The 23850-nt window shown below is 43.7% G+C and overlaps 1 protein-coding gene across 2 annotated transcripts in view; it reads left to right on the top strand.

Moving 5' to 3' along the window:
• The window catches only part of PLCL1 (phospholipase C like 1 (inactive)), a 187020-nt gene extending 163987 nt beyond the window's left edge, over positions 1-23033 (top strand). For both annotated transcript variants that reach the window (XM_075608723.1, XM_075608724.1), the window contains exon 6: positions 18100-23033. In XM_075608723.1, the coding sequence (XP_075464838.1) occupies positions 18100-18282 (183 nt within the window). In that variant the 3' untranslated portion in view covers positions 18283-23033. The remainder of the gene's footprint in view (positions 1-18099) is intronic.
• Positions 23034-23850: the final 817 nt, after the last annotated feature.

Raw genomic sequence — 23850 nt, 5'->3', positions numbered from 1 at the left:
AAATCTCTATACCCCCGTTGTACCGCACTGCGGAATATGTTGACAATAAATAAATTATAAAAATAATCTAAAATGGAAAAAATACGGCATTTCAGGAATTTTTACATTGCCATAATATAGTTAATCTTTTGGGTGCTCTTAAGAGGTCATAGGGTCCTGAACTCCAAGGGTCCCATGATGTAGGAGCTACGTCATAAAGTGCCTGCTCGTTTCTCTAGGGGAGATCGCAGAACGCGATATGTAATGAAGTTTAATGGAAGGAGGAGGACGCCCCTTCCATTCAATTATCCGTGACGGAGCTGTCATGTGATTCTGAGTGCCGGAGGGGCCATGGCACTCTGGTTAGTACAAATGTCATGAACAATTAACAGCAAATAAAAATATCACTTGTGAGCACATTCACGTGTCTCAGGCAAGTCTGCAACCCTCTTACTCTTAGCATGCATTGCTCGGTCAAGGACATTTGGTCACAGCCATTTCGCCATGACTCATTGACTGCTGGTGTTTGACCTCAAGTCACCTCGCCCCGGGACACTCGGCCGCTGGCCGCTTTGCCGCTATCGGCTGGGGTGGAGGGTTCATCATTTGCCAAACGCCGCCGGTCATTTGGTTACGGCGAAACGGCCGGGACCAAATGTCCCATTCCATGCAATGCTTTCACTGCAGCCAGGGATTCTGGGAAGTGACATGCAAATGAGCACACAGTGCCACCTTTTGCTTCTTATCCATTTTAACATGGGCAACCCCTATCAGCTTATAATTGCTATATGAATTATACAGCTTTTCAGCACAGCCTGGGTTAAATAATGAAAAAACACTCCACAAATAAAATATTCATAAATACAATATATTCATATTTATTATTAATCCTGAAGTTAAGATTTTTATCTATACACATACTATACGAACACATATGTATAACATATTATAATTTATTTCTGAAATCCAGGTGTATTTTGAGGTGTATTTCCCAGACAATGGAACGGTAGTGACCTGGTTTGGTATCGTCACTCTCTGGAAAACTGTGTTTGCATCCGAGTGGCAACTCCCGGTAACCTCGGTGGAATGACTTCATCACCCTGTCTCTCAGGCAGCATAAATTTAGATTGGAAGCTCTATGGGATAGGAACTTGTGCTTAAAATGTTTAATGTACGGGTTGCATACTGTATTATCACTATATGAGAAATATAAATATTATTAAAACGTTTTCATTTTTCTGTGTGATGCAAATTAATTCCTCATATAATTCTACTAAGAATATAGCCCATTAGTTACCTACATATGATGGAAGTGATTAAGGCTGCTTGCAACATCTTTGTGGCTTGAAGTTCACCTGTTCAATTCTCTCCAAGATTTCTTCAGGCTTTATTCCTTCTTGGTTGGATAACAAGATACCATTTCAATTGGGCAATGGCGATAGTCCTGTGTTCATTGCATTAGAGTAGCACAAACTGATTGACGGATACAAAACATAACTTGGTTAATATTTGTAAGAGGGCTGTGTTTAACATTAGGCTACAGCCCCAGTCCTCCTTGCTGCACGCGCGCCTTGCGGCATGGCGGTGCGTGCAGTGACTACCGCTGCGATTGGCGGACTGTAGGGGAGCGCGGCGGACGGGGCAGATCTGCCCTGCCATTGGCTGCGCGCCGCAACGTGACCGTGTTGCGGCTCGGGAAGACAAAATTCTTCTCTTCCCTGCCAGTGTCCGCGTCACAGCGCTTTGCGCGCCCACACACACAGCCACTGGGGCCTGCCCCATAGAGAGCTGTGCTGTGGTGTGTGGCGCGCACGCCGTAGCACGTGTGCGCCACACACAAATCTCAGCCTAAGATTTGTAGCTGATACTTGCATCGTTAGTGGTTTTTTTTTAAGCTTGGACTCCACAAGGGTTATTTTAAGTACCGTATTTGATCAAATCCCCAATGCCACCACAATCCCATGGGACAAGCTTTTAGAGGACAGTCATCACAGCTCATGTAAACGAAATGTGTTTTTTTTTATAAACTGTCCTATTTTTCCCACATGACCGTAATCATGTACTTGTTTGTGAAATTCTATTTAGAAATAGTTGTGCATCAATGTTGGCTGGGCTGATTAAATATAGCTTAATGAATAACATGGGTAGCCCCACTAGCTGATACTATACATCTCATATGCACTGACTTTGGCTGCTTACAGACGCATTTACCATAACACCCTCCGTCTGTCTCTGTAAGTTCTCCCTACCTGCCACTTAGATTGTAAGCTCTTCGGGGCAGGAGCTCCCTTTCCTATTGTTACTTTCACGAAGGAAGCGCTTATTCCCTCTGTGTTATATTATTATGTCACGTGTATTACTGCTGTGAAGCGCTATGTACATGGATGGCACTATATAAATAAATATATACATACATGCTGTGACAAACAGCTTACTCCGGGGCTCCGCCGTTTGTCCGGGACTGTTAGAACACGGTCTTTTAGGGTAGGTTAAATGATGAGGCGTCACGTGCTGTTCCTTTAAACAGGCTATGCCTGGTTTATTCAGTCCCAGGCACTGAGACTGCCACAGTGCATACAACAGAAACACATCAAAACAAAAAGCTGCTCACCTGAGCGATAACTTAACTTAGGTTTTCCCTAACTCAGGGTGGAAGTGGCTTTTCCACTTCCAACAACAAAACAAGGTACTTTTCAGTTTTAGACAAAAAGGAACAGAATCATTTAACCTGTTTGGGGAGAGGCTTTTCCCCTCTCTGCTTCCAGCAGCCTTCCTGTCTCCAAGCTCTTGGGGAGAGGAAACAGGAAATCAGTCTTACATACCTGATTTCTAATTAGCAGGACAGGTGACAGAAATAAGGAAGCAGACAAACTCTGGTCTGGATCCCTCATCCCTCAGTTCCAGCGCTTGCCAAACTGTGGGATGGAGTGCATGTATTATGAGGCTGCACTCCCAGGCCAAACAGGATAGAAACTGTTCAGTATCCTGGGAGCCCTATATATGGAATTTATTACCATCCCCTGGTTTCTGTCACAATGCATACCAATGTAACTTTTTGCTCATAGCTATAGCTGAAACCGTGCAATACAGAATGTATGCATTGTCAGGCTTAAAGTTCTACATTAGAAAGATCCTAAATAATGGTATAAATAAACATTAACAAGTGCAAAGGATACAATACAAGTGTGAGTGCAATTAGGGTTATTCGTTTCAAATGTCCAGTGTACCATGAATGGGACTGCTGCTTTAATCCTTAGGGCAGCGGTTCTCAACCTTTTTTGGGTAGTGGTGCCCCTGTAGGATTTTTTAAATCTTGTGGCACCCCTGCGGTTCAGATCTCACTTATCCCCTTCTCGCTTAAACACAACATGCTCACCCTCTTTTTCACACGCACAACCCACCATACTTATCCACCCTCTTCTTGCACACTCGCCTTTTCCTTAACACACTCCACATGTATCCCCCCTTCTCACACAGCACCCTCACCCATATTTCTTAACCATAAACACCACATCTACCCCCCTTCTCTTACTTACACCACATACCTTCTCCCACCCCACAAAAATCAGTAACCTCACTCACCCTCCTCACACACAAAGCCATCACACTCTCCTCCCTACACAAAAATCCCACTCTCCTCCCTTCCACCTTCGCACACACCTAAAACATGTCAGCTGCTCAGCGGGTGCATTGTGCGATCTCTAGAGATAGAAAGGCTCCTCTCCTCTGTGTCTGGCTAAGCGAGGAGGGGTGGGATGTGCCCGCGCTGGGCAGCCAGCAGATTCTCTCCTCTGGGGTGGTGGTAGCACCCTTGGTAAAGTGTCGCGGCACACCAGAGTTCCCCGGCATCCTGATTGAGAAACACTGTCTTAGGGGTTAAACTGAACAGCTATGTTCTGTCTCCTCTCCCAGCATTTCCTGGTTCCCCTTGTTGCCTTGGAAACCCTCCTCCCCTTATCTCCTGTGTAGGTTGACCTGCTCCTCCTCCCCTTGCAATTTGGTGCAATCCTACCTGCTATTTCCCCCCTCTGACTGTGGCACATCCTGCCCTTTTGGAGTGTGCTTCCCTGCAGCAAGGTTCTCCCACTTGTTCCCTGTGAAAAGCCTTAGTTTTTTTTTTTTTTTTTTTTTACCTATTCCTATTCCATTCCCATCACTATCCCTATTCTTAGCACTATACCTATCTCTACTGCAATCACCCATCGCTTCATATGTTCCCATCCCAGAGTGTGTATTCCCCAGAACTTTATCCCACTTTAATTTCTGTTTTGTTCCCCCAATAAACAATTCAGAATTAAGAAGCCTCCACTAGCATGGAATAGGGATTGAGTTGAGATGTCTGCCTCTACTCACTAGTCACAGTGTGCATGAGTCAGAACAAGCCATTTTTGTTTGGAGCTCCTGGATTTCTGCAAAATGACAGACAGGAGATGGATGTTATTATGTGTTTTTACATTGAACAGAGGACAATGTCTGGGAAATGCAACACAACAGCCACAATAAGTAGTCCAACTCATGTTGTGCTCCAGTTAAAATAATAGTCTAGCAGTAAACAGCTACATGTATTGATTTGATGAAAAGTATACATTGAGAAAACTAACAAATTGCTGAAAATAAAGGTACAGTATAAGGATAAACTGTAATAATAATGTAATTCCCCTGTATTTAGCGTGCTGTGATGCAAACTTTGCCCATGTACCATTGCTCTGCACCTCCTGATCCTAGCTTGTCTTGTCAGCTTGGTTTTTACATCTGCGTTAAAACACCAATCCCCCTAGAAGTCTATATGAATTTAATTCATATATTGTTAGTATCTTGCCTCCTGTACATGTCTTTCTCTTAATTTTTTTTTCATTATTATTTTCTTAGTCTATACTTTCTGAGGTCACCACTGCACTGTGCTCTGGGTGTGAGCTTCATTTTAACCTCCAAGACTCTTTGGGGCCTATTCTATGAGCCGTCATTAAAAAAATCGCTGGGCCATTTAAATCGCCAGTTTTTTGAGTGTTGCTATCACGGTATCAGAAAGCCTCAATTACCTGTGATAGCAAAATTCCCAAAACGGGCGAGTAGCCGGCGACGTGATGATCGCCTCTCTGAAAAGCGCGCACCCGGCGATTTCTTTCAGCTGCAGAGAGAGCTGCACATAGAGAGCCGCCTCTCCCTGCGCATATCTCACCAGCGATCAAAATATTTTAATATACATTTTAATACTAGTGTAGATGAGCATGGGGTCTCCGGAGCAGAACTGTGTTGATTTCAGTCCCGGGGACCCCTGCTTTCTGAGATACAGGCCCCGTTATGGGGTGCCGGTATCTACTATGCATTTAAATGTTTCGCATCACGTGACCTGGGGATTTACATGCATAGGAGATACCGGCATCCCATAATGGGGCCTGTATCTTGGGAAGCAGGGGTCCTTGGACCTCAAATCAACGCGGTTTTGCTCCCGAAACCCTCTGCTCATCTACACTAGAAAGAAACAGCTTCATTACCTTAGCGGCTAGCCGCTAAGGCAAAGAAGGGGTTAAACCTCAATAGCCTGTTTCTTGGGGCAGAGGGGGTGGATGAAGGGGATAGTAGTCCCAGCGTGGGTGGTTAGGCCTGCCTGGAAGGTTGCGGGACGTGTTAACCCATTCACTACCATAGCGGTGGGAACCGCTATGGTAATGAAGGTGTTAACCGGTCCCGCTAACCCCCGGAAGGCCTAAACATCCATCCTTGGGGCTACTTACCCCCTTCACCTAATCACCCAATCCCTCTACCCCCAAGAAACAAAAATAAACACAAGAACCCTACTACCCACCTCCTCTACCCCCAACAGCCCTCCCCCCAAACACATACAGTACAGTAATGGGCACAATAACTATTATTCACATATGAATAATACTGCATTCTCCAATTGTAAAATCAATTAGGCAGCCAGCAAAAATAGTAAATAAAACGTTCAACTTACCCCTGCCATCATGAAGGGCGTCTTTGTCAGCATACTCCCGGTCCATGTCCTCCGATGCCAGCAAGAATACAAGAAAAAATACAATCTAATGGGCCCTAACCCCTTAATCACCTTAGGAGGCCTTTAAGTGATGTCACATCCTTTTGAACGAATGTGAAGTTGCCTGTAAATGCATTTTTATTGCATGGGATTCATGCCGGGGGACTCCGGTACTGATATTAATGGGTATCGGCTCCGGAGACTCCCCATCTGAATCTGATGCAGGAAAAAAGCATTTTTCTTTCTAAGTCCTCTCTCGCCGCCTCTCAGCAGCTTCTCACCAGCATCATGCCAAATTTTCCTGGCGTGAGGGTTTTGGGAGAAAGTCGCCATTCTAGAGCTGCGATTAGCCTCGATAAGCCAATCGAGGCTACTAGAATTGCACGAGTTTCAGAACCTGCCGATAAACGATTTTTTTTTTGACACCTGAAAAAATTGGCTATTTATGCCTTTGTCGCCCACTTATTGAGGCTTACAGAATAGCCGTAGGCATTTTGGCCGAAAAGGCCTCGATAAGTAACTTATCGAGGCTTATAGAATAGGCCCCTTAATATTTATGTCCTGAACGGGGCCTCTGACTTACAGTATTGGCCATGACATAAGGAGATCTCTTACACTGAGTGAAAAAATATAAAATGTGAGAAAGCATATTGTAATGGAGGCCTATATTTCTCTTGCAGGGTTGTTTAAAAATGATATTGCACTTGGTCACTTTTACCTGTTTGCGGCAAGAGAAGCCTGCCGTTCTGTGCCCACACACCTCTGCTATTCATAATGCCCACTCTGCTGTGGCACTAGGGTCACTGACATAAGATGCTTTAACAGATCTCTTTAATCATAATCCCAAATGCAAACCTGCCAAGTGAGATCAAAGTATTATATTCTGTAAGATCCAGCACTGGAAAAGCCAATGCAATGTTCCCAACTCTTGTGTTCCTTATTAATCAGGTTGTGTTCAGCAATTGGTTTGGGAGATCATTCAGTCCTCTATGTAGTGAGATTTAAAAGGCAAAGAGAAATGAAGTTGCTTTATTTAAAAAAAAAAAAAACACAGCTGGCATGAATCTCCTGTTTTGGACCTTCCACTTCAAAGAGCAGCACCTTATTTGTATTATTTTATTGCTATATAGTTATGGCTGCATACACACATCTTTACAATATGTCATTAATAGAGGCTGGCAAATTATTCACCTAAATTTGTATTCGCCGCAAATAGTGTTTTTTTTTTTTTTTTATTCTCAAATATTTGCGAATTCGGTTGAGTTTGAAAAAAGTCACCATTTTTTATTTTTAACAAAAATGTGAATATTGGAAATGGGAGAATATTAGAAAATGTGCACACAAAAAACCCCGGAAAAACACAAACCTAAAAAAAAATATATACTATAGATTACCTTGCAGAGAAGACTGACCTCACACTGTCAAAATGTATCTGGCCAAGGTAGTTGGGTGCAAATCCGTACTGCCTCTCCCACCAAACACAACCCCCTGGCAGGAGTAGAAGAGCCACTCATAATATTTGCGCCCCTCATAATATTAAAATAATGTAAAAGGAGAATCCTCCCTCAAAGAGCTTACAGGGTATAAAGGGATTGAGATGTGTTGGTTAGGTTAACCCCTTGATGACTGGGGGCACGCAGAAATGAAAGGGTTAAAAGGAAAAGGTTTGTAGGTGGTTGCATGTCACACCACATAACCCCTGCACTGATAAACGAGGCGCTGATAAGTATTCATATGCGCCACACTGGAGATTGGTTTGTATCGCACAAGGGTATTACAGTTCTTTATAAGCAGCAATGTGTAGCATGTATGCGGATACAATGTAGATAAGGCAAATGTGCAATTCTATTCCCATAATCCAAGATGTCATATTTAATCTTTCCTTCTTCGAGAGGATTGAATGTGACAAGCAAAAATAAAACTCAAGATTGTTTTTCGTTTCAGAGGTTGGACCCTTTTACCAATAGGATCTTACCACCTGGGATGTTCTAATCCTGATGTATTTTCTGTGCAATTTACAAAACAATTGCAATTCATTTTATTTTATAATTGTTTTCTAAGGGTTGTTGCTTGACTCAGGGCAAAGTGGACGGAAAGGAAATTAAGCGTTTGTGTGGCGTTGACGCCGGCTGTGAATTAAAGCAGTAATTACATTTTTGTAAGGCTTCAGAATGGAAATTTGGTTTGAAAGATGTTTGAGAGGTAATGGCAGTATGGAAGTAAAGACATTGTAGCTAGTGGTTTGTAGTGCTTTATATACAGTACAGTGTTCAGAAGGGACATTTTTATTTTTCATCTTGCAGGAAAATCACCACGTTTTCATGAAATTGTGAGTAATTATAGGTCTGTCACAGTAGATTATTACATTTAAGAATTATTTGATAATATAATAAATATTCTTTGGAATTGGTGACGGCGTGATGACCTCATCACGTGCATCGTTACAGAATGGTATTTAGTGAAGAAGATAAGCACGGTATCAAGTCCTGAGACGGAGCAGGAATTATGGTCCAAAACACTTCCATAAAATGTTTCCTGATAAAGGATGGTGGCTAGGACTGAAAAAACTAATTCATAAAACAACGTATCGTTCAGGAATGGGAGCAGCTGGATCACCACGTTACCGATTATGTAATCAGTCAGCGGCGTTCTCGTCTTCGGGCGTTTTAGCAGAAGTGAACACACACTTTGAACCATACTTTGAACTGAAACGTAATAGTAATTTTAGTGTTTCAGATTAGATTACAGCCGTTTAATGCACTTTTTTGGCTGCGAAGCAAAAGCTCCTATTTCTCTTTTAATGAACATGAACCTCCTATAGTGTATCTGGTACTTGTTGACTTAATACAGTGACTTCAATGTACTTAACATCAGTTGATTGTCTACATTGTGCTTCTTATGGTGTTAATCTACATGACAGACCGACAATTATGTACCTTTTCATGGGGATTGAGCAAGAAATATATGATAGGGGATCAAGCCAGGGGTGATTGAATCACTCACCTTAAAAGCTTACACTCTAAGCAGGCATTCCAAGTCTCACTTAATGTAGCCAGTTTCACTACCAGATAGCAGTGCACTGCTGGCCCTCTGGCAGCGAAGGGGTTAAGCGAGTCTCACATTAGAACGCAGGCTCACACGGTCCCAGTAATAGCGGCTTGACAGACCTCATAGATATTTCTTTGTCATGGCTGCCATATTTCTTTCAGCCCAGGGAGGAAAATAAATAAAACTATGTACACATTTGTGGCCCTGAAAGCTTGCACTGTTTTAAACCACGAGTTAGCTATTAAAGGTATCACTCCTACCTTACTTGTCTTTGTCTGTATTACAGGCTAATAACACGGTATCATCCTCTATTTGTAGCCTACAAATTATAGCTCTGGAATGGTGGACCCCGGCAGTAATAACTGATCTCGTGTTACCTCTGCAGAACCTCTGTTGCAGACGTAAGGGGGCAGGGGGAAGGGGTGCAGATAGATTTGTTCTTTGAGTCCAGAGGCTTTTAAAACAATCTCCTTTCTCTTTATCAGGGCTGGGAAGATCCACTGGTGCAGGGCGAGTGTGGGACATTGGGGGGGGGGAGGGGGGCACGTGGACCGCAGCTGCTGCTGCAAAACGTTTTAGGCCTCGTCCAGGGTGGCGCTGAGCGGGCGGGCTCACATTAGCCACGATGAGACACATTGCAACAATGTGTGTGGCTAGTGTGAGCGGGCAGGCGCGCCTAGCCGGCCACGAATCGCCCGGCTGAGCAGGGCGCAGCGCACAAGTGCCAGCACGACCGTTCCCTTCCTGGCCGAGGCCCTGGCTACCGCCAGGGTGGCGCTGAGCATGCAGGCGCTCATGCGCAGCGGCTTGCTCACACTGGCCACACACATTACCGCAATGTGTTTCATCGCGGCCAGCGTGAGCACGCCCCCGCTCAGCGCCCGCTGGTTGAGGCCTTAGAAAGCAGAGCTGTCAATCTCCGCTCTGCTTCCCAAAGTTGCTTCCCATAATGCCTTGCGTAGCGCTAAGCAAAGCAGCACGGGCCGTGTCTTTGGAAAGCAGAGCAGTGATTGGCAGCTGTGCTTCCGAAGACACGGGCTGTCCTGCGCCGTGGTGGATTGCTGCAGGTGGGTTAGTGTGCTCTTTATAAGTGGAAATGTAAGTTGATATTTGTGAGACGAAAAATAAAAGTAGCATTATCGCCCTGTACTTTTCCACCACTGGTTTGTCATTGAGTGTTCCCGAACTAATGTGGCAAAGAAGGGTGAGTAGCCGTGTTGGTCCTTTCTGCTACGTAGTAACAAAGGTGGTAGAAGGGAGCATGTGATACTTGTACTTGTTGGTCCAATAAAAGGTTTCATACCACCTACTCCCTCCTGTGTTACTAGCTCACCTGGAGTGATACCTTATTGCGTGTTTGCATCTCGTAATAAGCTTAAGGCCACAGGGGAATCTCTTTATATGGGTAATCACAAGGTTAATACGGATTGGTCTCTCTAATTACTCAAAACAACGCAGAGGTGTTATTCTGTTCTCTTCTTGATTAAAACAAGCATTTATCTGAGAGAATGTAAGATTCTAAATTTAACGTGATTTTTCTCACACCGAGGGACTTATCCCCTCTCCACTAGAAATAATATAGATTGATTTTAAACCCTCTAATCCGTCTTTAGTTAAAGCTGGCTTCTTACACGGTGCAGAGACTGTAGCCTGGCAGATGGAAGACTGCACAAAACTGAGGGCGTTACTAAACTCGTTAAACCTGTAAATCAGGGCTTGAAATTTGCCTGTAGAAACTTAGCCAGTGATGGACACTCAGTGTCCTGAGCTTCCATTAGTTTTCAGAGATATTTTTATGTAAAATAAAATCATATTTAGCTATTTCCAAGGCCTTCCAGAGGTTTGGCCCCTCCTCAAAGTGAACTGGTGTTTAATAGATTAATCCCCATATTTACTAAGTAGTGCTATGTGATAAAACAGAGATAGTCCAAGTTAGGACTATGGTGCTTCACAGAGGATAAGAGACATATGCTGATTTGTCATGTATAAAGAAGTAATAATGAGTCCCTTGTCCAATGACCTAAACAAATTGATGATATGACTGGTGCCTGGAAGATAGCACCTATCTGCATCTTTCATAATAGGAAAACACACCGCAACCAGGAATAACAGCGTCAGAGATTTCTTCCTCAAACATATAGTTTATTACCCAGCCATTAATGAATAGTCCAAATAAATCTTAGAAATGGCATAACACGCACATGCTGTTGTTGAGAGTATGTTGCTGAAAGTTCTGTAGGGCAAGAAGGGAGTGTCCGGTGAGCAGGTCCACAGAAAGCAGGCATGATTAAGAAAAAATAGGGAGACGCGGTGTACCACCACAAATGAAGAACAGAGAGGGTGACTTCCATTAAATTATTTATTGATTTTGTCATATAAAAACAGAGGTACGAAAGAACCACCTGCGTGTTTCGCGCCCAGGCGCTTTATCAATAAGACATCTTGTGGCCCAGTTATTTAAATGTACAGAAGACGATTAATTCTTTTTCATCTTTTCTTTTTTTTTTTTTAAATCGGGCAAGTGAAAATATTTTTTCATTCATCTTTTAAATGTTAAAGTTTCTATGTTAAAAAAAAAAAAAAACTAGAGGATTTTTACAATTGTTATATACTGTACTGTAATCTCCTTTGGTGATAAAACTGTTCGACAGTACTCAAAGCTATACAGTAGGTAAATAGTTTTTTTGTTTTGTTTTTTATTCTAATGATGTCATTAGTCATTATGATGCCATCATTAGACAAACAGAAAAACATTAATACTGTAGTTGATACGCTTGAATTGAGCGGACGTGAAGATCAGGAAAATTTATTCCTTTTTTCACAGCATGCAAATAAATACAAGTGGTTACTGGGGATTAAATCTGTCTAAAAAAAAAAGAGAGATTTATACTGATAAGCTGTGTGTTTATATTTATATTTTTTGGCCCACTTCATGGGGCTGTCCCTTTAAAAGCTGAAAAATCTCAGAGAAGAGCTTTAAAACTCAACCATGATTAAGAATCACTGCTGCATTGTTCTCTCAGTTGGGTATGAGCCCTGAGGAAAAGTAACATGTATTTAAAGAACCATGATACTTACTGTTCAGTTGGAAAGCTACTAAACATAGCTTGCATTATTAATCACACGCTAAGCAGGGTAGATAGAATACGTATTACAAGGTTGGGCGGTATCCCTTTATTTTATTTCCAATGTCATATATAGATTGAGGATTGTAACAGCACCATGAGCTTCTGAGCCTCACATTCTGCAGCTAGTAGCAAGAGATGGACATGTGCCCGATGAGTTGGTTTCTGCCCATGCCTAGCTACAGTAACTTCATAGCTGTTAGAAGAGTTATGCAAGAGACTGGATCATTTCAGGGCTGGAAGAAGGGCCATTTAATGCCAGAAGATTACCACATGTCCTGAAACAACCTTTCCTCTTAGGAGTTGCATTTTCCGTGCCTGCGAGCGCAGGCTCCTCGTCGAGTGACGTCACCCGGCAGTGCCATCGATGTGTGTCCTAACTGGATTAGGCTCATGATGATTTTTGCCTGGAAGACACGTTGGTTCTGAAAGAGAGCATTAAAATATCCACTCCTTGGAACATTGAGAGAGGAGCGAAGTGATACTTTTGTTACACCAGGTTCCCGTGATCTGTCACAGCAGCTTAGCTTAAAAATGCCCACAGTTACTAAGCAGTCTTCTGTCATAAAACACCCTCAAGTTACAGCTCATTAACTTAAATAGGCTGTCAGGCGTCTTCCAGCACCAGAAGGTGCCATATGGCAGAAGACTGCTTAGTAAATATGGACCAACTATTATATATATATATATATATATATATAGATATATATATATATATATATATATCTATATATATATATATATATATATATACAAATACAACTGTATGCTCATCTGCATGTCTTAGGCAGGTCTGCAACCCCGCCTTTCCCCATTATCACCCAGCATACAGCACTTCCACTGCAGCAAGGGATTCTGGGAAATGACATGCAAATGAGCACACAGTGTCACTTTTTGCCTCAATAACCATTTTTAACATGGTTCCCTATAGGCTTAAGCTTGCTGCATGGTCACAGCTTTGAGCACAGCCAGGGTTAAGGTGCATACCCAGAAAACCACCCACAGACAGCTTATTTTTTTTTTTTTTTTTTTGTAGCCCGGGTGGTGAAAAAGTGATTTCACCTCTAAAAACCGTGCTCATGGTCAAGTGAGACCAGGTGCGCAAAACTTGTGACTATAGGCTCCGGAGAGCTGCAAGTCCATGACATGGTCAGTCCTCTTCAGCCACGAGGGCCAGGAAAAGTCCTGATGTTACACCGACGTCGTCATCCGAAGAATCCGACGTCCATCCTATTCCCTCCTAGTGCAGCAGACGCAGCAGGAGGGTCCAGGTCTTTAGGGCTTTCGGCTCACACCTACTCGCCCACCGCAGTCTTCTCCCGAGGGAATGGCGACCACCGACCAGCACACAGTCTTGCATTCTCCGAAGAAAATTAGGTGACTGATAACCCAAAAAATAAAAAATCACAATCCATGGTGCGAGTGCTCCAGTGCGCTGTGTGATGCAGTGCAGGAAGTGCTCAGACGAAACAACAAAAAAAGGTGTGCACAAGTGCACGCCAGACCCGGAAGCCTGGCGGGTAAAAAAATAATAGCTACCCCTCAGCGGAAGGCAATAAGGGGTGCCAGTGCAGAAAAATGTAGGGGTGTGCAAATTTATCCGTGCAAAAGTCGAAGTGCGTGTGGCAACACTTGACTCCACCAGGTTAACCACTCCTGGGGTGCCATGATAAAATAGCCCGGGCTACATATCCGCCTTCTCAGCCCATGACCAGACCAAGTGATGCAACTAGTGCCATCCTTCACAGGACAGACACTACACTTGATCTTAGCCAAAAGGCCGAGAAGCGACAGCTGTTTCGACCTTGATGGGTCTCATCAGTGTGGGGTTGATTTTACTGGGAATGCAAGAGAGGCTATGGGATAGGCTAAACCATAATACTGAGTTAAGTTATGGTGAGTAAAAAAAGTGACAAAAACCCTCCACAGGAAAGCAAATATGCAAATATAACTGTATGCTAATCTGCATGTCTTAGGCAGGTCTGCAACCCTGCCTTTCCCCATTATCACCCAGCATACAGCACTTCCACTGCAGCAAGGGATTCTAGGAAATGACATGCAAATGAGCACACAGTGTCACTTTTTGCCTCAATAACCATTTTTAACATGGTTCCCTATAGGCTTAAGCTTGCTGCATGGTCACAGCTTTGAGCACAGCCAGGGTTAAGGTGCATACCCAGAAAACCACCCACAGACAGCTGTTTCGACCTTGATGGGTCTCATCAGTGTGGGGTTGATTTTACTGGGAATGCAAGAGAGGCTATGGGATAGGCTAAACCATAATAGTGAGTTAAGTTATGGTGAGTAAAAAAAGTGACAAAAACCCTCCACAGGAAAGCAAATATGCAAATATAGCTGTATGCTCATCTGCATGTCTTAGGCAGGTCTGCAACCCCGCCTTTCCCCATTATCACCCAGCATACAGCACTTCCTTATATATATATATGTATATTAGTATATAGTGTATATATATTAGTGTATCTCGAAAGCTCGCACAAATAAAACATTTCGTTAGCCACAGAATGGTATCATCTATTTATTTTTTGATTATTGAAGCTCGGCTAACACGGTACTGATACCTCTACATACATATATATATATATATTAAGGTTATGGTGGGTAAAAAAAGTGACAAAAACCCTCCACAGTAAAGCATAAAGCAACTGTAAATATTACTGTATGTTCATTTGCATGTCTTAGACAGGTCTGCAACCCTGTCTTTCCCCATTGTCACCCAGCATACAGCGCTTCCACTGCAGCAAGGGATTCTGGGAAATGACATGCAAATGAGCACTCAGTGCCACCTGCATGTGCAAATTTGCATGTCATTTCCCACTGAGCACTGAGTGCTCATTTGCATGTCATTTCCCAGAATCGCTTGCTGCAGTGGAAGCGCTGTATGCTGGGTGACAATGGGGAAAGACAGGGTTGCAGACCTGTCTAAGACATGCAAATGAACATACAGTAATATTTACAGTTGCTATATATATATATATATATATATATGTATATATGTATATGTGTATATAGTGTAGGTGTTGTCTTTATTTCTCCTTTTACATTCTGATCACTTACTTCATTCTCTAGTATATGTAGCTGATTGAGACTGAATCCTGTCAACAGCATTAAGTGAAAATGAGCAGCAAAAAAATATAAGCGCACATTAGGTATCACCTCAAATGTCACCTTAAATAAAACACTTGTGATATAAAAAAAATAAGTGACTCAAACTTAAAAGTGAAAGAGTGTTATAAAGTAAAAAAGTGAACAGAAAATCACCATACATGAGAGATGCAGCTGATTCAGGAGATGTTTCCCAACATCACACAGAACAGATAGCAAGAACTTTCACAGCGCAAGGGACTCCCCGTGTACTGTGTCATGAAAAAAAGCAGACAATGTACATAGTGCAAACGTGCTAAAAAGCAAAGATTTGAATGTGATCAAAAATTTTCAAATACCCACTCACATAAAACTGCTGATTCTGTGGGAAACTTGGTACACCATTAGAACATCAAGCTATCATCAGTTTCATATTCATGCACAGGGTATATTCCTTTTTGTATAGCATTTTCTTGGGGGTTGAGATTCCCCATATACTTAGGCTGCAGAATACATTTTCTATATAATATTGGTTATATTTAGGTTTAACATTTGCGACACTTTCTTTGTTCACTTCGTATATCAGATAATACTAATCTGGAACTGGATGTAGTGGAGTAAGACTGGACCTCCCAATGATATAGAATAGAAAAATATAGTACAGATCAATTTTATAGTTAAAAATACATAGCCAGTGAGCTCCAAACACTTCACATGCTCCCAAAGGTTTACAGGCAATTTGATCACTCAGGGTCCCGCTATACCGGCGTCTCGATCAAACTTCAGATGCTCAGCTGATACCGCCTTTTTTCTCCTTCCCTCTATGGCTCCGCCGCGCTTCCAAGTAAGGCCTGGGACATAGTAAAATCAGCGTCGCTGAGGGGGGCTGAGCCGCGCTGAACAGATGCACAAAGCCCCTGCATCTGTAATCAGCGCGGCTATAGTTTCTCCCTCCGCATGCGTGCTGATGCGTGCGGAGGCTGAGAAAATCAGAAGAGACAGGAGAGTTTGAAATTTTGCCGCTTGGGGGAGCGGAGGAGCGGTCACGTGACCGCTCCCATCCAATGGGGCTGCAGTCTATTTTTTTCCTACTGTGTCAGTGTTCTGAGAAAGCAGAGCCACCAGACCAGCACAGCGCCAGCACAGAGGTGTGTGTGTGTGTGTGTGTGTGTGTGTGTGTGTGTGTGTGTGATGTATGTGTGTGTGTGAATATATTTATCAAAGTTGCACAATGTTAATAAATAATTTATTCTCACAACATGTCTTTTTTTTGAATTTTTAAAATATTATATAATATATACACACAGGTTCCCAAGTGACACACAAACACACAGACCACTTCAAAGTGACACACACACACACACACACACACTGACAGCTATCAAGTGACACACACAGTGATACCCGCCTCCCAAGCGCGCTTGCTGTCTCCTCTGCCAGGACAGCAAAAAGCTCCTGGTAGAGCGAGCGGCAGCAAGCAACAGCGAGCAGCAGCACAAAAGTGTTTACTATGTCCCAGGCCTAAGCCGTGATTATACAGGAAAATGCGCGCGGCGCTGCGCGTAGGCGCCGTGTGTCTGAAAAAACAACTTAAAAAAAAACAATAGCAGTGCACATACCTTCCCGCGCGTGCGCACCGCATGGAGCTGCAGGGCGCCTGTCTCCTGGCGCGGTCTGCAGATTTTGTTCTTGGCTGATGATGGCCGTGTCACGTAAGCCGTTCCAGCCAATGAGGGCGAACCGCTCACGCCTCCGCCACGCCTCCTTGCCTGCCTTCCACCGACTCCCTGTAATAATCACTATGCTGCTCGGCGGCAGTGCCGGGTCACAGAATTGCGCTGCCACCTTGCAGCATTTGGTATAATTGAGCCCTCAGCAGCTGGAGGCGCGTCTGGCAGCCGGGACGCAGGCGGAAAGAACTGCAGCGTTTTTTTCAAAGTGCAGGGGAGTGCGATGACGTGCCTCCAGCTGCTAACCCGGAAGCAGTGTACTATTCTAATACTATCTGTGTCTAATACTCGACAAACTCCTCCAAACTCCGAGACCAAGGCTAAGGGATTAGCAGCAGCATAAACACTGACCTCAGAACTGATCTAATAGTTTGGCATGGGGTAGCTTTGTGCCTCTTTGGGGAAAACTTTTGCTTCTAATTTCTGCCTCGTCTCTGGTCAGCCTACACATAATTCAGTACTGGCTGTCATTCTACACCACCTAGTGGTAACACCGGCCATTTACCAAAATGTGTTTTTTTTTAATTTACACCTTTTATTGGGGCAGCATAAGAAGGAATTCTTCTGAGATATTCATATTATGCACAAACTCTCAAAGCTGTAAAAATTATTTCTACAGTGAAAAATATGCTTATGTTATTATGTTAAAGAGTCAACAGGAAATGTTATTGCCTTGCAGGGTCCTATACACGGCTTTTGAGTTCCTGTGCACAGTTACGGAGAAGCAGAAGAATTGGTCAAGCATCTTCATAATCATTTAAAATTACATAAGGAGATTTAGAAGAAGATAGCACTTCCTAATATACAAATGGAATAAAATGATTAGATTAGTATTTGCTCAGGTAACACGTTGCAAAGGCAAGTTCTGCAAATATTGGCTTCAGCTCTCTCAGATTTACAGCAAATGAGATGCAAAACAAGACCTGCTCAGTGTTTATCCAGGACGCAGAGTTGTGCAACAACTTAAAGACAGCATCATTTTATTTATTATAGCTCAAATATCACAATAATGCCAAACATTGCTCCCTGATTACAATGATCGTACTTAAGTCATTACGCTATTAAATAATCTTGGTTGTGTATTCCATTGAGCTGTTTTATTGTTTGTGTTTACATTCAGGGTCAGGGAGACCTGCTGAAGAACGCCCGGAATGAAGCGGTGGAAAACATGAAGCAGACACAGCAGGCCTGTCTCTCCTGTGGCCTGAGCAAGGCCACATGTGCGGCTTCTGATGCAAAATCCAAGAGAGGCCTGGAGGCCATAGAGGAGAAGGACACTGGGGAGGAAAATGGCCGCCTGTGAGGCAAGGCAGTTACCATAACGACAGGCCTACCAGGGCTGCTTTTAGATTTAAAAAAAAAAAAATGTGGTAATTAGACAAAACATATGAAATCAAAGCCCTATTATGAGTAAAAACAACCCCATCATTATTTTTAGCTGTTAATTTCACCATAGAAATCATACATAATATATTTTTTTATCATTATTCAGCAAAACCATTTCTGTCTATGAAAGGTAGCGGAAGCCATTTTGATACGACCCAAAAGTGTAGAGCGCAATCTTCCGTACAAAAACTAGCAATAAGATTATGACATAGCTACTACGTCATGGGCCCCTGGAGTGTCAGTCCCCATGATGTAGTATTGTAGTTATGTCCATGGGCAAAGTGTTAAGCAGTGTTTAGTTTATTAAGTGCTGCAGTGCATAGGCCAGAGGTATATTGCATGGCCCATCAAAACTGAGTGGGCAATACATATTGGACTGTTAGTTAAGCTAAAAAAGAGCACCCTACATTTTTTTTAAATCATCCCCCTAAAAGCATCTCTGAGGCCTAAATGTGAACGGCAAAGTCCCAACAAAGCGTGTTTCAGATGTCTTTTTTCTGCATAAAACAGTGCGGTCCATATAGGGGCCTTTAAGGGGATTTATGCCAATATTTGCTAAGCAGTGCTATTTCATAAGACACCTTCCGACGGGGGAAGACATGTTGTAGCCCATTGAAGTGATTGGTCCGTAAGGTGACTTATGGGATAGCAGCGCTTACTAAATTTGTAGTGCCCGGAAGTGTCAAATCAAGCGACAGAGAACAGAGAAATAAGAAATGCCCTGTGCGGATTCCACAGTGCTGTCTGTATGGAGAAAAAAGCTCATATCCGTGTCACGTTTCCTGCGAATTCATTAGTGCACACGTGTGGTCCGTGTCCCAAAGAAGCTCTAACGACTCAATAGTTTTGAAACACGACTGCATTAATACAATACTAACACTAACATCGGAGTATTCAGCTTTTCGTGGATATTTTTCTGTCAGCAAAGTTTGGTTACTTGTGCAGGGGTCCAGCACTGAGGGAGCTACAATACGGTGGGGCAATTCATCAGTGGTATTTAAACGTAGTCAGTTTAAAACATTCAGATCCAGATGGACTTACACAGCACCCAATCAATGCAACTTTATCCGAAAACCAGTTATCACACGGTCTGCTCTCGAAATTGGCAACTGAAATGTCATTTTTGTTGTACGTGTGTGTTACATATGTACAGTACCGCCCTGTTTTGTATGCCGGACTTGCTGCTGCTTACTCCATCATGCCCAAGAACGGTAAACGGTGCCAGCTTTGTAAAAAAAAGAACGAGGCAATAACATTGGGCTGAATGCTAATAACCTACTTATTTACACATAGGATCTCCTAATCTTCATAAAGTACCATTGTCTTTCAGTAGGCAACCAATTCACTGCCAGAGGCGCATTGTCGTGTTAGATGATCCAAGCGAGTGTATAAATATCAGAAAACACTTTCCGTTGTAAATTCCCACTTTGCAGCTCAAGTCGTTACAACTCTGTGAGGAATATTTATCACAATCCCCCAGCTGCAGAAGAAACCTGATTTATCAAACTGGGGCTGGTTGTTGCCCAATTTCTACCCCCAGTTTGCAGGAGGGGGGTACGTCATGAAACATGATTGCAATATATTACTGTAATTACATTCCCCCGCCCTCCCCCCCAAGTAGCAAAACATTCAGAAAGCCAAAAATAAAAATAGTAAAAAGATACCAGCGTGTCTCGGACCACCAAAAAGTGTTGATAAATTCCAGTAACACTAGTGTAGATCTCTGACCCTTTAAATCCATTCTTCATATCGCAAGGTTGTCACTCATTAACCTTATCACTGCCTGCGTGTGCATAGCCTCTGAGAATGATAACCAATGTAGTTATATACAGTGGAGTATGTGTAAAAGTGGTGCAATTTGGGGGGCAAAACAATTGCACCAGATTTATCATAGAAAGTAATCCTATTGCTTTCAATAAGATTTTTTCTGTAACAAATTACGGTGCTGTTTTTTGCTCCAGAATTGCATTGCTCTTCTTATGCCCCACATAGGACACATTTTAATAGACCCAAAGGCAAATTACATCATGATTGAGGTAAATGCATCAATGTGCTCAGGACCAGCTTGGAAAATCGTGGGGCCCGGTGCAAATTGTGACTCTTACGCTCCTGTAGCCCTACTTGTGGGGCGACTGCGGAGGCGCCACTGGAAGGAGCCCACATGGGATGTCCTGACACGGAAGTTGGGCCCCACCAGAAGTCTGCCCGGCTTCCGTGATCACCGCCTGGGTGGGGCTCCCTCCGTCACCGCAACCGCCCCACACGTGGAGTCCCCAGGGAGAGTGCAGGGCCTCTACATGCACGGGGCATCAAGCCGGCCCCTGACACCAGCCTTCAGGCATGTCACATATACCATTCATCTGAAGTTAGATCAGTGATGCTCAGCTCTGGAGCTGAACTGCACAAGTTTTTAGCTCTGGGGAAACCCGGGTTTCAAAGATACAAAGAATTTTTAGATGCTATTTTTTTCATTCTGATTGGGGAAACCAAAATAGCCACCAATTTGGCCTTAGTCCATTGGGTCAATTGGAGGCCGCAACGGATGATGTTGTAGCTTCCTTTTGGAAAACTGCGGGGACCATCTTTGCAAATCCATGAAGGACACCGGCAACTGAAACGGTATCTCGGGAATCGGGGGTCACTGAGGCAAAAAAAAGAAAGCTCAGTTCAGCTCCAGAGGACCTTCCCTCCCCCCAACGCCCACACCAGTTCTTATTAGTAAATGTGTATATATATAATGGGAATTCAGGACTGCTGTTATTCTAATTACAATTCATACACGGCCCAGTTACCTTTTTATTAACATAGGGGCTGGCTGTTTCTGTTGCAATCTGCCAGCCTTTGTGCATATTTCCTCTTTCTATGCGCATTACACCAGGAGATGAGTGATTCCGTGGTAATGTCACTGCCTTTGATGCGGGTGAACCTGGTTTGAATCCCAGCCAGTGGGTATAACATCTGAAATGTGTTTTCTTAGTGCAATTGTAAATTCTGGCTCTGCCCTGTGCTTGTTCTTAGTTGTATAACAGTCAGGAAGGAGTGGTACCTCATTAAAAAACAATGGTAAAGCTAAACAGAATATATTTATACCCACAAAGCAGGCATCCGCTCTAGCAAAATGGCGCAATCCGTTGACTGAGTGCTGGAAGACTTCCAGATCTCAAAGCGTGATGGTTTGGTGTAGCGATCATCTGGTCGCCGGTAGGCTCCCAGGATGGAAACAGAAGTGGAGGATACTCCAATTGCTTGAACGCAACCTCCCCCCTAAAAGCCTGATATACCCTGTAGGTCATAGGGCCCCTAGAGTGACGTTCTGGGTACATTGTGGAGCAGTCAAAGGGTTAATTGGCTGCACATAATGCCATTGGTGTCTAAGAAGCGATTGACACATTGTATTTCACAGTGGATACAATGAAATGTAATAACGAGTGCAGTATACTAACCTTACAGACAGAGCTGTAAAGGTATGTGTTTGGGAGCTATTTTAAGTTGGATTTTCTCTGTAACAAGAAGTGGGTGAAGAGAAATACTCGGGATCATTATATAGTGCAGGGTTTTCATTCTGAGGAGCATAAAATGTGCTAAGACAGGTGGCCAACGCCAGTCCTCAAGGGCAGTGCCGTCTTAGCGCATGGGCACGCTGGGCAGTTGCCTGGGGGGCCCACGAGCATAGGGGCCCCATGCACCAGAATTTAACACACATTTTCCGATCACCCGCCTCAACATTCAAATCTCCTGCTAACTCGGTAGAAGGAGAAAAATGACGACTTGTAGCGGAGAGTTGGCATGTCTGCATTGGCGAGAGAAATGTTGCCGTTTTTATTGCTTGCAATGTTATGGAAGCAGAATATTGTAACGGATTCGCGGGAGGCAATTAACGGCTGGGGTTGTGTAGGCCGGGCCCAGTGCACTGCTTTGCCCGGGGGCCTATAATGCTGTTAAGACGGCTCTGCTCAAGGGCTACCAACAAGTCAGGTTTTCAGGATATCCCTGCTCCAGCACAGGTGGCTCAGTTTGATTGAGCCACTTGTGCTGAAGCAGGGATATACTTAAAACCTGAATGGTTGGTGGCCCTTTGGGACTGGAGTTGGCCACTCCTGCGCTAAGACATATTTACCCATGTACTGGAATTTAACATGCCTATAGATACAGAAAACTGACCAATACCATCGTGCGTAGGTAGCTTTTGCATCGGACATGCGTCTTTTAGGTACTTTGCTTCAGTGTAGTATTTGTGTGCTCGTTTAACCCCTCCGCTGCCAGCGGGGAGCCGGGCGACATCGTACTTCAGAGCGAGGCAGGCTCCTGCGGCAGCGAAGGGGTGAACGAGGCCAAGTGTTCTCTAGTTAAGAAATAAAAGAGATATCTATTTATTTAAGAGCGTTGCTTTTATTTTGAAAAGCTACCTTTTTAATGTATTCAATGAAGAGAATGTAATGTGCTAATTTTCTGAACCGGAGTAATATTTTAATTGTTGTTGTCTCTGACGAGTCTTACCTTGTGTTAACTCCTCCGCTGCCAGCGGGGCCCACAAGGCACTGCACAACAATGCGTTGCGGGGCCCCTCTGGCCACGGTGGGGTTAAATTATTCTTAATCCTGATTTATCCTGAATAACACTAATCTTCTTTATTTTGCACATTACTGGAAGAGTAAAAATATTAACAAACATTGGTGTGCCGTGTTATTTTGTTTCACGTATTTTCCTTTCATTATATCGTACAGTGTATCATGTAGCAGGTTTGGGACATTAAAAGTATAATAACTTGGGATGAATTAGCTGCTCTTCAGTGGTTTGCATGCTCTGTAGTGCCTGACGAAGGCTTTGACTGCACAGGTACTTAATGCAGGAATTAGGGAAATCCTGTAAAAGGGAAGAAGCAAACACTGACACAATGTGATCATTACAACGTCCACGCCAGAATCTGGGTATCTGCAGTTTAAACGCGTTATGTTTTAGGGACTGAAAAGTTTGATATATCCACAAGATGTTGAATTCATCATACTGAGGACAAATGACGTCTCTGGATCTTAAATTGTAAATACACTCGGGTACAGGCACAGAGAGGCGCTCGGGTACAGGCACAGAGATGCACTCGGGTACAGGCACAGAGATGCACTCGGGTACTGGCACACTGATGCACTCGGGTACTGGCACACTGATGCACTCGGGTACAGGCACAGAGATGCGCTCGGGTACAGGCACAGAGATGCGCTCGGGTACAGGCACAGAGAGGCGCTCGGGTACAGGCACAGAGAGGCACTCGGGTACAGGCACAGAGATACACTCGGGTACAGGCACAGAGATGCGCTCGGGTACAGGCACTGAGATGCGCTCGGGTACAGGCACAGAGATGCGTTCGGGTACAGGCACAGAGATACACTCGGGTACAGGCACAGAGATGCGCTCGGGTACAGGCACAGAGATGCACTCGGGTACAGGCACAGAGATGCGCTCGGGTACAGGCACAGAGATGCACTCGGGT

The sequence above is a fragment of the Ascaphus truei genome, chromosome 7 (genome assembly GCF_040206685.1).
Source record: "Ascaphus truei isolate aAscTru1 chromosome 7, aAscTru1.hap1, whole genome shotgun sequence".
Taxonomy (NCBI): Eukaryota; Metazoa; Chordata; class Amphibia; order Anura; family Ascaphidae; genus Ascaphus; species Ascaphus truei.
The sequence above is the reverse complement of the archived record's forward strand: the minus strand, read 5'-3'. Positions and strand labels throughout refer to the sequence as shown.